At 36.8% G+C, this 15,937-nt stretch overlaps 1 protein-coding gene across 2 annotated transcripts; it reads left to right on the top strand.

Moving 5' to 3' along the window:
* The first annotated feature begins 3,218 nt into the window (after window positions 1-3,218).
* Window positions 3,219-12,698, top strand: LOC144968752 (uncharacterized). 2 transcript variants are annotated; one of them, XM_078907397.1, is made up of 4 exons: window positions 3,219-3,315; window positions 6,228-6,291; window positions 7,009-7,096; window positions 8,962-12,698. In XM_078907397.1, the coding sequence occupies exons 2-4, from the start codon at window positions 6,238-6,240 to the stop codon at window positions 9,783-9,785; spliced, it is 966 nt and encodes a 321-aa protein (XP_078763523.1). In that variant the 5' UTR covers window positions 3,219-3,315; window positions 6,228-6,237; the 3' UTR covers window positions 9,786-12,698. The 2 variants fall into 2 exon arrangements, with proteins under 2 accessions (XP_078763523.1, XP_078763522.1); XM_078907396.1 differs by lacking the exon at window positions 3,219-3,315 and adding an exon at window positions 3,321-3,404.
* The last annotated feature ends 3,239 nt before the right edge of the window (window positions 12,699-15,937 follow it).

The following is a 15,937-nucleotide window of genomic DNA, read 5'->3' as shown; positions in this document are numbered from 1 at the left end:
TTTTTTTGTTGTTTTTTTTTTTTAATATAAATTTTGAAATTGACATGTATCTCATCTGAACAAATACTTGGACATTTAAACAATATGTATTTTTTGGACCTAATTCAACCAGCAAGTAATTTTTTGAAATATTTATTTAAACTTCACATTCCAGTGTTTTGGGTTTTAAAAAATGTTATGTTTATTATATTTTGTTTATCACCATCCTTCTTCTCAGTAACCTAGGGAATTGTTGTGATTTATTTTTAAATTAACTTTGTAATAATTGTATAAATTCTGCAGTGATGAGTAATTCGCCTTTTTCTACAAACCACCTAGAGCGACTTGGACTACACCACCGGTGCCGGTGGTCAGCCATCCTTCCATCTGTCTGGGAGACTTTAATAGCCACCATCACGAATGGGGCTACCGAGACTGCAATGAGGCAGGAAGGCAACTCCGCTCATGGATGGACTGTAATTATCTACACCTAGTGTACGATCCTACAGCCAAGGATAACTTCAGGGGTACCCGCCATAAGAAGGAGTATACCCCTGACCTCACCCTCGTTACGAGAGGCGCGAACGGTGAACCGCTGCAGGTGGAGCAAACAGTCCTCGGGGACTTTCCGCATAGCCAGCACAGGCCGGTTCTTGTCACAGCTGGGGTGACAATACCGAGGATGCAGTCTCTCCCACTTTGCAGATGGAACTTCAGGAAGGCTGACTGGGAGGAATTCAGTTCCTATATCGAGCAGGTTTGCCCTGCCATTCCTCCCAAGTCCGAGAATAAAACCAGATTTAGCAGGCTACTGGTTAAAAGCGCTCAACGTTCTATTCCACGGGGCAAACGGAAATTCTACACCCATTGCTGGACAGCCGAGTCGGAAGAGCTGTATGTACCGAGAGTACCAGCAGACCCAGTCCCAGGACGTAGCCGATAGACTACTTCAGTCTCTGGCAGAGGGAAGGAAGCAACGGTGGCAGGAGACCGTGGAAAGTCTCGACTTTACACACTCCAGCCGCCACGCTTGGCGTCTGACAAAGAAATTGGACCCGGACCGGATTTACGCGAAGGCTGCACCGGAGTGTGAGGCAGACACAATTGCCAAGAACATTAAGAACCGTAGCAAACGGGTCCCTAATCAGGCTTTTGAGCGCGGTGTCCGCAAGGCGTACCGTACGATTTTGGACTCGTTATCTGCGGAGAAGTCAGACTGGACGGCCCCGTTCGGTCCCCGAGAAGTGGGTGCAGCCATTAGCGATGTGAAGAACGACAAAGCAGCAGGGATAGATGGTGTATATCTCGATAGGGTGACGCATCTGGGCCCCAGGGCACGGGCCTGGATGACAGAGGCAATGTCCGACGTCCTTTCAAAAGGAAAGCTCCCACAAGTGCGGGGACCAGCCACTCCCATATGTGAGCCGCATCCAAAATATTTAGGGGTGACGTTGGATCGCAGCCTTACCTATCGGGTGCATCTCGAAGGGGTTGCCCGGAAGATAGAGAAGCGGAATAGTCTTCTGAGGAAGCTGGCGGGATCGACTTGGGGCGCTAGCCAAGCGCTCCTGAGAACGTCCGCCTTGGCACTATGCTATTCCACCGTGGAGTATTGCGCTCCAGTGTGGGGTAGAAGCAGAAACGTTGAGAAGGTAGATGTAAAACTTCGCAAGTCGATGCTTCGCAAGTCGATGTACATAGTGTCAGGAACGCTAGCAACAACTCTTATAGAATGGGACCCAATAATGGCAGCGATCCAGCCCCCCGATGTCCGGAGGGAGACGATTACGGGAAACTGGCTGAGTAAGATCAAAGAGAGAGGGAATGGGGATACCCCTCTGATGCGCATAATGGACGGTGCCCCGTTTCGAGCCGAAATAAGTCCCGGCAACCCTTGTATGCAGAATCCCTGACTATGTCTAGAGCTGCACAGACGAGATGGAAGTTGGTTTGGACGAATTCAATCTCTCGTGGGGGCGGTGACGTACACTCCTCTAAGCTTGGTGAGAAGTTGCCAGGCTTTGATACCAGTAAGAGGAGACATTGGGTGGCTGTGAATCGGCTTCGGTCGAGGAGCTGCCTAACGGCAAGTGCGCTTCATCAGTCGGGTCTTTCTACCTGTCCAAAATGTACCCGCTGTGGGCAAGAACCTGAGACGGCAGAGCATCTAATCGAACGGTGTGTTGTGACGATGCTACCCGGCGGGTTTGCGACGGTGCACGAATGCGGACCAGACTTTGCTGATTGGGTTGATCGTCATAACATAGTAGTGTGAGAACCATAAGAGGCTGCTGCCTTTTGCAGATAAAGACGTTGAACTTGAACTTCTCAGTATTACACAACAAAATCGAAACTCCGAATCTTCATGCCTTCAACGGGGAAACAGTTGTAAATAGGTGAGTATCGTTTAGCAGCACAATCTTTATTCTGAGACAATACACTATTGTTGATTATAAGTGTTTTAAATCAGGGTTGCCAGATTATTTTTCAACAAAATGCCAGGGGAAGACTCAAAAAATGCCAAAACACTCAAAAAAATGCCAAAGTCTGTTGACTCCCACCCCCACTAAGAAAACTACTCACTTTTGATAGACAATTTACTATCATATCCTGGTGGCTTGCGTGTTTTATCTTCTTTTTTTTTTTTTTTGAATTATACTAAATTTCTCTGTGGGGGTAACTTTTACTACTGACTCTAAGTGGAGTGCTAAACCATACACACGGTTGGATTTTAAGAATGAAAGAAAACATTGGTGCATTGAAGGTATACGTAAAGGAGTGCAAATCATTGGATGCTGTTCAAATCAGACCCTACGAACAGAGTCAAAATGTACGGGCGCATGGACGCAAATATACACGAGTTTGCAGAGCATTCAAAACAAACGAGGTACTTGTCGAGGCTGAATTGAGTGAATATCTGAGGGAGTGCAGGCTAGTTCAGGGTTGAGTTTTAATAACAAAGTTTTCCGATGTGAAGAGCTGTGTTTTTCGCGTTAGAAAGGTGACTTGAATTTATATACACAAAAAAATCCCATGAAAATGCCAATCCAAATGATTTTTCTAAGGGCAAACGTTTTCAAAATGCAGATTTTAGGAATCTTTGATTTGAAAATACACAACTTGTAAACCTGTTTTAAATCAAATGGCGGATTTTTTGGCAGATTTGCAGCAGAAATAGGATAAAGTTGGCGGATTTTGGCGGATTTCTGGAATAAATTTAGCGTAATTTTTTCAAAGGCACCTGGCAACACTGATTTTAGTTGTCAATTCCATTGTTCACCATTGCTAGTCTTCTCACCTCTCTTCTTAGAATCTCCTCAAGTCAATAACATTTAGGTAACCCCACATATACTACTTGATTGTATCATTCATAAATTTTATTTCTATAGTGCAAAACTATACCAAAAAATGGAAATTTGCTTAAGGTTTGCCTTTCTGTCTAATTCAGAATGATTTTAGGGCAATTTTAGGCTCGATGATTTTCTTTTTAAGTTACATAATTCAAATTCAAAATTAAAAAAAAAACCCCAATTCAGACTGAGCCTATTTGTATTAGTACTATTTTTTTTTATTCTTCTTCTTCTTATTATTATTATTAGGTGGCGTTTTTATGCACCTCCGCCTCCGTTGGCATTGGAGGTGTACAAAAACGCACCGTTTTTATGCAGCTCCGTTGGCGGTGACGAGGGTAAATTAATGAAAATGTTGCTGCATACGTTAATGAGGTTTAAATAGTTTTAGATTGTAGTTTTACACGTTGCTTAGTGATTACCGATGCACGTTTATTAAATACAATGAAATAAATTAAAGAATAATAATAATAATACAATAATTAAAAAAATCAAAAGTAAAAATAAAAAGAAACATGGCACACAAATAGCTACTAATCTCAATCTCAAATAAATAAATGATTTTAGAAAATTAAAATCGAAGTTTTTTAAAAACATGATAAAAAGTTTTGGAAAAAAAAACAAACAAAAATGATGTCTTTCTCAATAAAGTAAACTTAAAAAAAAAAAAGTCTATAATGCGAATCGAACCCAGTACTTTCAAGGTTGGAGTCTTACATTACAGCTTGTCCACTGCGCTACGGAGCCACCTGACTGTTCATCACATTTAATAAGGTCTTTCTAAAACATTATTTTAACTTCAACACAACTTCTATTTTCTGGTTTTATATTTCGATTTTAAAAATTATTATTTTTATATAAATATATTATTAACAAAAACATCCTACAGATGTCACAATATAACTTTCGCCATGTCCAAATACAGAAACACAATATCGCTGATGAAATTGGGTGGGATGCGCATGCGTGACGGAGGTGTATAAAAACAATCCGTTAAGATACACAGTCAACGGAGGTGCATAAAAACACTACGTTATTATTATTATTATTGGGAGGCCTTCCGAAAGCTCCTACATCACCACTATTCTTTTTTTTTTTTTTTTTATAATGTTCTAGTAGTTGGGGGGTGGGAGGGGGGAAACTTAAAAAAAGTCTCCTCCCTCCCAAGCCCAAAACCCCTACTAGAACATAAAAAGTTTCCCCCCCCACCCCCTCCCAAACCCCCTACTACTACCAGAACATTATAATAGAATACTGGGGATGTAGGAGCTTTCGGAAGCCTCCCATTATTATTATTAACTTTTACTTTTACTACGTTTGGCAAAGAACAGATGTAGAAATACTCTTTTACTTAAATTTAAATAAATAAACATTTTAAATTTTACATTTTACCAAACAAATTGTTTTTGGGTTCAGAAGTAATTCTTGTGTCAGAAAATTTCAATGAAAGTGAACGTATGTCTCATTAAACTTAAACTAATAAAGGTAGATGGAACAAACAAAAAAAGGCAGAAGTTAAAAGATACATATAATGGCAAATAATAAAGTAATATCAATTCTTCATAATCCATTATTTTGTTTTTATCTTTAATTTTCAGTAGACTTTTTTAATTTTCCGAATTCAACAAAATTCACAAACTGCAAACTTAAATTTAGTCTAAAATATGAATATTCTCTGAAAGTATGTTAACTTCCCCTTTTACTTTGGAATTTACAATTGACATAAATTACTTTTTATCAGGAGGACTTCCATAGTTTCACAACACTTTTATTACATTGCTCAATCTATTGGCCATTATGGATTTTCAATTAGTTGAAATGTCCAATTAATATTACAGTTTAAATTTAAGATAAGTTTCATTATTATAAGTGAAGTAATTATTTTTCTAATTTCAAAAACAATTTGCTGAGTCGGTTGTTGTTTACAACTTCAGCTGACGCCATTGTTTTTTACTGTGTTTCCCATCAGTTTCAATATTGCAAGTGATGGCAAACATAATGTTTCATCAAGTTATAGTATCTTTTATGGCTACGGGTTGTTTTGTATAGGGGTACAAGGATACCGCTTTGTTCTAAGACAGCAGACAAATACTGCCCGTAACATAATATAATTTAAATATAGGAAGAAGGACCCACAGATAGAAGTCTCTGAGCTCACATCATAAGATTATGATGAGCCAAGATAGAGAGAAGAGAGAGATATGGAATGACAAAGTGAGTCGGCTAAACAGGACAACTTCCATAAAGGTTCACCAAGGAATATATGATGTGAAGTTGATAAGACGAACATGCCATTGAACTAAACATAAAGTAATAACACAAACAAATGTGTTAAAACAAACATTTTTTTACGGAATGATACTTACACCACCAGTCGACATCCTTAAAAACTCTTAATGACATGGATACATTTTTAAACTTCATGGAACAACTGGTCATCTCCATTTCCACACACAACCTCTCCTGACACGACACGAATAGGGACTGAACTGACAAATCTACTCAAACAAGGACCGTGGGTCAGGCATGTGACCATAGTTAAGGACAATTCTAAATTATGTTAGGGGATGAGATAATATAATATGATCTCTCTTTGACCATAACAGTATCTTAAGTTAGGATTGGGGGTGGGAGGGGGGTTTCCCCCAATAAAAAAGGGAGATTCGGGGGGTCTTCCCCCCCCCCGAAAATAATAATTTTTAAAATCCCCTCTTTAGGTGTACTGTGAAACTACGGAAGTCCTTCCTTTTTGTTGTAATCTACATTTGGCTTTTACAAAATCTCAAAGGATATAATGACGATTTTGATGAAAAGGATAATTGAAAGACACTTGCTACAATTATAATACGGAACATTTCAGGAAGGTTCATTAGGTCTACCATTTCTATATTGTTTCAGCTCAGCAGTTATGGAGGATGAAGTTGAAAAATCTGAGCCGATGTTTTCCGAACAAAAGGACCAGGTAAACTAAATTTAAAATCATCAGTTATTTATCAGTTATAAATAGTGACAGCTTTTCATCAATGATTTACAGTGCATTCTGTGAGAAGTTAGCTGCTTCTTATGTCAACTTCTTTCTTTTTTATTTATTGCTATAAAAGACCTCTTGATATATGTCAACACTAGGATCTCCCCTTTTGAACCTCTTTGATTTGATATGTAATCGTACTGTCTTCGTCAAGTGAAAGTGGTGCGTTTGGCTTGATTATTACAATTTTTATGCTCCAGAGATTCAGAGATGTTGATTCCTTTAACTCAGTCAGACTGAATATTTATTTCTGTCTAAGCACATAAAAGCAGACTGCATTGTATCTTGAAATTCTAGCACAATATCTTGGAAATCTTTTCATTTATATCTATAGCTTATGTATATAAAAATTATGTAGTGCTAAAAATATAAATTTGCAGCTAATACATCAATTTTGTATAATCAAGTGACCTAGTTTGTATCATACTTGTTCGATATTTATCATGAATTGATATTGTGCATTTGGGAATTTAGGTGAAAGTATAATGGGTTTTAGACTTTTAGTTTTAGCATCATCTGCTATATTTAGATAAAGGCAAATTGGAGAATCAAAGATATTTTCTTCAGTATTTAATGCAATGGTCAATCATTTTGTGTATTTTTAGTGATATTAATCATTTCATATTAATGAAGAAAAACATTTGTTTACAGTTTCAGAAAACAGATGATCTTGATGATAAAGTTCTTGATGAAGATAATTCTCATTCCGTAACTCAATTTGGAAATCATCATTATGCAGGTAAAGCTGTTTTAAAAATACAGCTTTTGTAGTTATGAAAACTTGATGTGTACAGCAGTGTTTGGGGCTTTCTTAAGCTGGCTGCGTTAGGAGTTAGGCTCATTTTCAGTTTTTCATGGGACATAATTTGTGCCACAGAACATCTGCCTGTAGTAGGGTTCTGTTAAAACTACAATAAGGTTACTAGAAAGCCAGAGTCGTCAATAAATAACACACATAGGATGAATATTTCGGATATAAATCTTTCATCTACACTTAAAATCGAGCAAGGAGTATGAGTACTTGAAACAGTTGAGGTGTATTTTGAATGTTAGCACAAATAGTTGTTAGAATCGACTATATAATATAATTGTAGGAATTTAAAATTGGTCATAGGCATTACAGGCTATGTTTTCATTGAGAGTTAGTGGTTGACAAGTAAAAAGTGAATGGCTAGGTTTAATCGCTAAGGTAACAAGTTCAACTGGGACAGTCTGATTGATACAGCATGTTTTTTAAAAACCAAGACCATGGTAGCATGTGGCATTGAAGTATAAAGGCAGTTTTTATTCAATTTCTATAAGCTCTTTCCGAGAAAAGACTTAACCCATAAAAGGGTTACTATTAAAATGAACCTATTACTCAACTGATTGAGATGTTGTATCGATACTCAGTTTTATAACTCAATTTTTTTAATCATTAAAAAAAACGGAACTCATATTAATTATCAATTGTCAGTAAAGAAGAAAGTTACTATGACATTGTGCTCTTTTACCTCACCCTGGCAGGTGGAGGAGATCATGTTTGCTGTTTCTCTTATTCCCATGTGCTTTCTCCTGCTTTGCTTTCTGTCTCTACCCTGGATTTAGATTATTTATCTTTTTCCACAAGGCTTGGGTGGTATCCATGAAAGAAATAGTCAAGGGATGTAATATATTTTTTCATCCTTCTTTTATGTACTGTTACAGTTTTTAGTTTTCCATATGATGTGTAAGCATTGAAGTTATCCCATGGAGGGCTTTTATACCAGTGTCTGAGTGGTCATTTTGGAGGTTTCCAACTGGATAGATTGTTCTTAGAATATACTTCAATTTGAATCAGACCCCTTTGTTTTGGCACTTTTAATTGTATACCTACATCTTTTAACTGACTCCTTGTATGGTCTGAAAGAGTATTTGGTGCTGCAAAACCTCAAAAAGCACACACACGCAAACACACAATCATAAAAAGGAAGGAAAAAACGAAAACAAATAAAAAAGATTAAACCAAAGACAAAATAGAAAAAACACAAATTTAAAATAGTTCCTTGCAAGAGTTAACTTTCCCAGAAATTGAAAGATAAACATTTTATTTTTGGTCATTTTAAGTCACTGCATTCTTTAAATCTTTAGATGGATTGTGGATTTGCTTGTGAATCTCATATCTTATTTTTACCCATTTCCTTTTACTCCAACAAAGATTTCGTTTTGTGAATGATGAAGATTTAAACTTATTTGTTTATTTGACTTTTTGAATTTTCTTTCTGTTGTCTAGAAATCAGTACTTGTAGTTTGAAATTTGCATGCATTTGTTTTGTTCTTTTCTTTTCTATTTTAATGGGGGAGATCATGTTTTATAATTTCTATATTTATAAAAAACCCAGCAGTTTAAATTTAAACTATTGTTAACAATTTTTTTCTCAGTTACTGAAGATCCTGGCGTTTTAAAATTAATAGTACAATCTATTATCAGCTGTTTTAGTTTTAATGTGACTTTTTTTAATGATTGTAATTGATTTTATGAAATTTTTTTTTTTTTTTTTTGGGGGGGGGGGGGGGGGGGGGGGGGGGGTCTTTATTGAATAGCTCTGCTGAGTTTTGTTATATTTTCTCTTTTCTCATATCTAGATAGAACGAATCTAGAAAGTGACGATACTGATGTAACAGTTCAGGATTTTGATGATGATAATAAATGTCCAATTTGTGACAAAGTCTTCAAGGATAATTCTCATCTACATGACCACATGACAACACATTCCTCAGATAAGCGTCTCCAGTGTCCGCTATGTGGCAAGAACTTTAATCAGAAAGGAAATTTAGATCGCCATTTGCAGACGCATTCAGGGAAGCGAATATATAAATGTCCCCATTGTGACAAGGCCTTTGTTCATCAAGAAGTATTACGCAGGCATCTCAGACTTCACACAGGAGAAAAATCACATCACTGTGACACATGTGGCAAAAATTTCCGAGAGTTTTCTCATTTGAGGGTTCATATTAGGACACATACAGGTGAAAAACCCTACGTTTGTCAACTTTGTAACAAAGATTTTAGACAAAGTGGTGGGCTAAGCTTTCACATGAAAACTCATGAACAGGAGAAGAAACACATTTGCCCTCATTGTGATGAAGCTTTTTTAAGAGCAACTCATTTAAAAGAACATAGAAGAACCCAACATCCAGATCTTTTTAATCCTAGAGAAAGGGGCAGGGTTCCGAAATGTCCTGTTTGTGATGTTGTGTTAGAAGGTAGCCTAAAGAAGCATATGAAAACTCATGCAGGTGAAAAGCCCTTTATATGTGGGATTTGCAGTCAAGCTTTTAAGCGAAGTGACACTTTAGAAGTTCATATGAGAAATCACACGGGGGAGAATCCTCTTTTGTGTTTTGTGTGTAATATAGAATTTCGGACAAAGAATAATCTCAAACAACACATGCAGAACTGCCACTGACAGTATTTTTGTGTGTGTTTGTTTGTGTGTGTGTGTGTTTTATTAAATGTATTTGATTTTAAAAGAAAATTGTCTAATTTGGTGAAATGGCCATACCCTTACAATCTGATTTGTTTTACCTATATTCAGATTTTTATCTTGCAACTGAAATTTGGGAGAAATCATTGTTTTGATAATACAGGTTGAGACTTTTTGGAAAGGTTGCTTATTGTGCTTTTACAAAGGGAAAAATATGTGATAACATTTTCTAGTCAATTACTTAAATTGATGAATGAAATGAATTATCAATTTAGTATTTTATTAATTCTCTTGAAGTATTCAAATGTTCAATACATTTCCTCTCAGCAAGCATTTTGTGAATTAGACGTCCTCTACTTTTAGTCAACTTGCAAATTTGATGCTATAATGAATGGTTTTGCCATCTATGATGCCATGCAGTATATGCTTGTCATTAAGTTTGCGACAATTTATGTCAGCAATATAGCGGGAGAGGGTAGGAGCATGTGCATAATCTAAAAAGTTTATTTTGTCCATCGTCACCCCATATTTCATTAATGTCTGAGATACATTGTCATACTTCTCGTAATCTGTCAGTCGTTTTGTTTTGTTGTTTTGGAGACATTTATCATTTTTATTGAATTTGCACAAATAAATATGTGTGTTATGAATCAAAGCACTGATCACACCAGTTACCACTGCTTTGGACTGGGAGAAATTGATCAATACAATTGCTTGTTTAAACCGTAATTATCATCCCTTATATAGATTGAACAATTTGATCAATATTCTTTACAATTAACTCATATACACAACCACACACACACATACAAAAACGGGCCACACTTGTATTATTTTTTTGGAAAAAAAATCAATCATAAAATGCCCTGTAAAATAATTACCTCCCTAAGTAAATATATCAGACGACTTGACTGTGACTTCCATTCCTGAACCACCATGCTTCACCCCCTCTTCCACTTACTTCAGGATACAAAGCTGGTTGGAGCAATGCAACGATTGATTACTTCTTTACTCTGCTTTCCACCCATTCCAACTGCACCACTGACAGCCACTCAAGTAGTGCACAGCCTAGCCTCAGGACTCACCATCTCACTTCTCATTTGGCATACTTACCTAATAGCCACAAGATGCACATCCCTCACTCCACGCTTAACATACTAGGCTGAAGTGTATCGACATGTTGATAGATTGGTCAGCCACGCGCCTCTCACTAGCCTTTTGTTGCGTCGACGTGGATACACAAAGTTCACAGAGAAAAGTCAATAGTTCACACAATAAATGCAATTTGACCACTCCGACCTCATCTCTGTTCCCTATACCATATGTGTTTCATGTGGGCCTTCCTGTTTCTTTCTTGAGTACATAGTTTTTCTCAACTGGGTACTAAAAGTGCGACTCACACCCCTGTTGTAGCCATGTTCCAAGAAATATTTCCCCGTTATAGCCATGCATAATTTATATTAATTATATAGGCTGTAGAATGGGTATTAAAAAATTTCCCGTTGTATGCGAGTTGTACTGTAGTTTCATGCACCCTGCAGCGAATGATCTTTTTTTTTGTTTTCTAATGTCAAGCATTTTGTGATAGGCTGTGATAGGCTTGCATTTATTCCAATATCAAGCAATTGTTCACCAGACACAACCTCAGCCCCATTGGCTTAAAGCTCTGACTCAAAAGGACAACTTTTCTATCAGATCCTTGCCAAACTAACATCCTTAAACTTTTTTGCTGTGGTTTTTTGCAGCTTTCTAGTTGAATCCTGTTAAATTAGCTATTTTCGTCAGTTTTATGACTTTTACTGTACAACTCTGGACACTTTTTATCCGAGCATTTCTGCTGCATTCGTGCTTTATTCAATACAATGTTGATGCTATATATTTAATTCGAGCTGGATAGGTGGCTTGTGATTATATTCTCTGAAGGTTGCCAAAATGTTTGTGAGATTTGCATATTATTGTCACAGGCAGGGCAGACTCATGTCCATATCATTGTTATATTGGAAACATGCTGTCGATTCTCTCTCAAGAACAAACTATCGCTAACAATTCGGGTGCCTTCTATTTTGGTTTCTATTGCTCCCAATTGACAAGGTAAAAAATACAGCAAATTAAAATTTTGACTTTTCTTATATATTATATGATGATGCAAATCACTGTACCAATTTATCTGCCAAAAATAGACTGAGGAAAGCACAAGAGATTGTTGTGGTTGCTATTCACTAAGGTCTTCAACATCACGTTATGTCGGGTGAACCTTATTTCATTGGGTGTCTATTACATATCATTAAGTAAAAGTTTGAATATCAAGGACACTGATATCCGAGAACTTGGAATATCGTATGGATTGTAACATTACATTTTGATAGATGTAATTGCCCATTAGTTTATCGACAAAGCAAAACTCCACATTATGTCATTATCATGTAGAAGAAGTATATAAAATACAGTGGAATCCAATTAAAGCCAACACTACCAAGACCAGAAAGATTGGTTTACGTTATATTTTTATCAATGGAACATACCTCCTTAGGTAGAGACTAGAAAATTTGGGACCAACAAGAATTGTTGACGTTAGCAGAAGTTGACTTGATGCCGATTCCATAATATTTATGTTTCCCGGTTTGTGAATGATGTACAAAGGTAATATTTTTAACTCAAATGCTTCAATTTCGTACATTTTCATTAATTTTAGGTTTTGAATTGTTTTTAAATTTAAAGCGTTCACTTTGTGAAAGTACATTATTGTTATTTTGCCCTTTTAAAAATCATTTCATATATGATGTATGTAATATAGCATATAAGTGTAAGTGTATTTGTCTCATGTACTTAATAAATGTTAACAGATTGAATATGCAAAAAAAAAAAAAAAAAAGAAATCTGGATTATTTACATCAACTTTATGTTTATCTTATGTGACTTCGTGTGCAACTGTGGAGGTAATGTGGAAAACCTGGCGACAGGTAGTTTGTAGAATCCTCTGCCCCCTTGCACTCGTATATATCTGCTTCCCCTTTCTGTGTGGTTTTCTTTCTTTGTACTGGAACAAGCTTACTTTGCTTTCCCTAGACCCTTGGATGTGGTCTTTTGACTTCCATGGTGTCACAGCTGTCTTCCATTCCCCTATATATGTTTTCCAATATGCTTTCTGTCTTTGTCTTGGAATGGGATTACTTTGTTTGTCATGGCCCTGACCGGGGTCCTTGGCTGAGAGGGAAGCAGTCCAATGTGTAGTTCTAGTTTTGGGAGCTGATATTTTTTGTCTTGTAAATCGTCTGCCTGTCATGCACATGCACTGTATTATTTTTGAATATATAATATATATATATATATATATATATATATATATATATATATATATATATATATATATATATATATATATATATATATATATATATATAAATTAAAGAAAAATTACCCCCTTCCGCCACGACATCATAAGCTATGTTCCCCTAGGCATTCCACGAAGGAATATATATATATATAATATAATTCAACAAACAAGATGTCTGATGTCAACAAGGAATCACCCATGTTTTCCAAGTGAGCAAATTGGGGGCTAAGAATCTTTCCCAAGAACAAAAAAACGGAAGTGCCTGAAGCGGGGCTCGAATCGGGACCTTCCGGGTCAATGCCTTAACCACTCAGCCACTTCTACCCCCCCCCCCCCTTTATATGTATATAATGGTTTGTAAACATTTGAGTGTGTTCCTTTTAGTGGGATTCTGTGCCTGTGTTCGGATTACTGGGTGGGGTTCCTACCTCCCATCGTGGGCAGGGAGGTACTTATTGTGTCTTCTATCCCCCAATATCTTTTTTCCAACTTGCATTCTGTCTTTGTCTTAGAATGGGATTACTTGGTTTTGTCCTGTCCCTGGTCGGGGTCCTGGCTGGGGGGGAAACAGTCAAATGCATAGTTATTGTATTGGAGATGATATTTTTTTCCTTGTAAATCATCTCTCTGTTATGTATTATTATATTTGTTATAATTTATAATGTAAGCATTTGAGTGTGTTCCTCTTAGTGGGGGCCGTTCTTGTGTCCGGATGAGACTTATTGGTGATCTCAAACTAAGTACATTGATGGTATGCTCTTGGAATCTACATCTAATCCCTATTTGTTCTCAGTTCCCCTTTGTCTTACTTTTTCTTGGATGCTTTAATTGTAATTCTATAACTTTTTACTATCCCATTTTCTTCCTTTTTACTGGCGCTGATATAATCTAAATGTGTTGCAAGCGCCGTAAAACCCTTAAAAACAAACAAAACAAACATGACCTCCCATAGTGCGCAGGGAGGTACATACTGTGTCTTCTATCCCCCTATGTCGGTTTTCCAACATGCTTTCTGTCTTTGTCTTGGAATGAGATTACTTGGTTTTGTCCTGGCCCTGGCTGGATACCCTAGCTGGGAGGGAAACAGTCAAATGTATAGTTAGAGTTTTGGGAGATGATATTTTTTTCCTTGTAAATCATCTCCCTGTTATGCACTGTATTGTTTTGTTTAAATATTATATATGATTTTTAAACATTTGAGTGTATCCTCTTCTTAGTTGGGACCTGGGCTTGTGTGTGGATGAGACTTTTAGGTGATCTCAAACTAAGTACTTTGATAGTGTGCTCTTGGAATCTACATTTGTTTCCTATTTGAACAAATTCCCCTTTGTCTTACCTTTTCTTGGGTGCTTTAATTGTAATTCTAGAACTTTGACTATCCCATTTTCTTCCTTTTTACTGGCGCTGATATGACCTTAATCTGTTGCAAGCGCCGTAAAACCCTTAAAAACAAAAAACAAACAAGTGTTCGAATTAAACTTTTAGGTGATCTCAAACTAAATTAAGTACTCTGATAATATATAATTTCCATCTGCTCCCTATTTAAACAATTCCCATTTTTCTTACTTTTTCTCGTGTGCTTTTAATTATAAATTATAATTTTTTGACCTTCCCATTTCATTAAATTTTACTGGCGCTGAAATTACCTAAATGTGTCGTCGTAAGTAAGCGTCGTAAAACCCTTAAACTTAAACTTAAATACAAGGCTGCCTCTATTCTCATCCCCCCCCCCCCCCCCCCCCCCCCCCGGCCGATTGGATTACCGAAAAAAACGTCGCCGGCTTTTTGCGATTTCGATTTGATTGATTTTTTTAAAAAATTGTGCAACTTGTGACAAGAAACTTAACAAATTACTGCATTACAACCTTTGGATTAAACATACAACAATTGTGGACTACTATTATGAAGACTAGCATCCTAGACTAGGGGGATGAGAATAGTCACTTCGTAAATACAAACAAACTTTCCTTAGACCCTGATTGGAGTTATTTACAAGGGAAGGCAGTTCGACGTCAGTATGCGGGATGTTATTTGTCGTCATACTCCATAAAGCATTTCTCTGGGCAAGCGTGTATAATATATATTATGATGCATATAATGCAACTATGTGGTCTAGTGGTATGACTTCGGATTGGAAGGTACTGGGTTCGAGCCTCGCGCTCGGCGCACAGTTGAGTCCTTGGAAAAGGCTCTTTATTCACTTTCTCTCACCGTACTCAGGTGTAAAATGAGTACCTGGCCGTTAACAGCGCTGTCGTTGTCCGAAAAATTGTAATAATATCGCCTAACAGGCGTTATGTTCCGTCCTACATGTTAAATGTTTCTTTTGACCAGGGACCCCTTGTAAAGCGCTTTGAGCACATTTAGTGGATATTGCGCTATATTAAGGCTCTTTTTAATTTTTTTTAATGACCATCTCACTTTATTGGTGACGGCAATGTGAGGCTCCGGCAATGTGAGGCTCCATGTCCTTATTCTAGAGTTAAACCATATTTTGGTCTCACGTGATGGGAGGGAAGGTCACTGTGCCGGTGTCTTCTATCCCCCTATATCGTGTTTTCCCTTTCATGTTGCTCTCTGTCCTTGTTCTGGATTGAGACTTCTTGATTATATATATATTTTTTTTATTTTTTATTTATTTTTTTTTTTAATTTATTCGGGAGGTGAAAGTTTAAAGTTCCTCCCATACTGAAGGGGAAAAAAGAAATGTAAGATCGAAAACTTTTTCTTTCTTTTTTCTTAAGGAGATTTTAGGTTGGAGCCTTATCGATTTTTATTTTTTTATTTATTTGTTTTTTTT

This window comes from Berghia stephanieae, chromosome 3 (assembly GCF_034508935.2).
Source record: "Berghia stephanieae isolate SIO BIC M18660-M18661 chromosome 3, UCSD_Bste_1.3, whole genome shotgun sequence".
Lineage (NCBI taxonomy): Eukaryota > Metazoa > Mollusca > Gastropoda > Nudibranchia > Aeolidiidae > Berghia > Berghia stephanieae.
The sequence above is the reverse complement of the archived record's forward strand: the minus strand, read 5'-3'. Positions and strand labels throughout refer to the sequence as shown.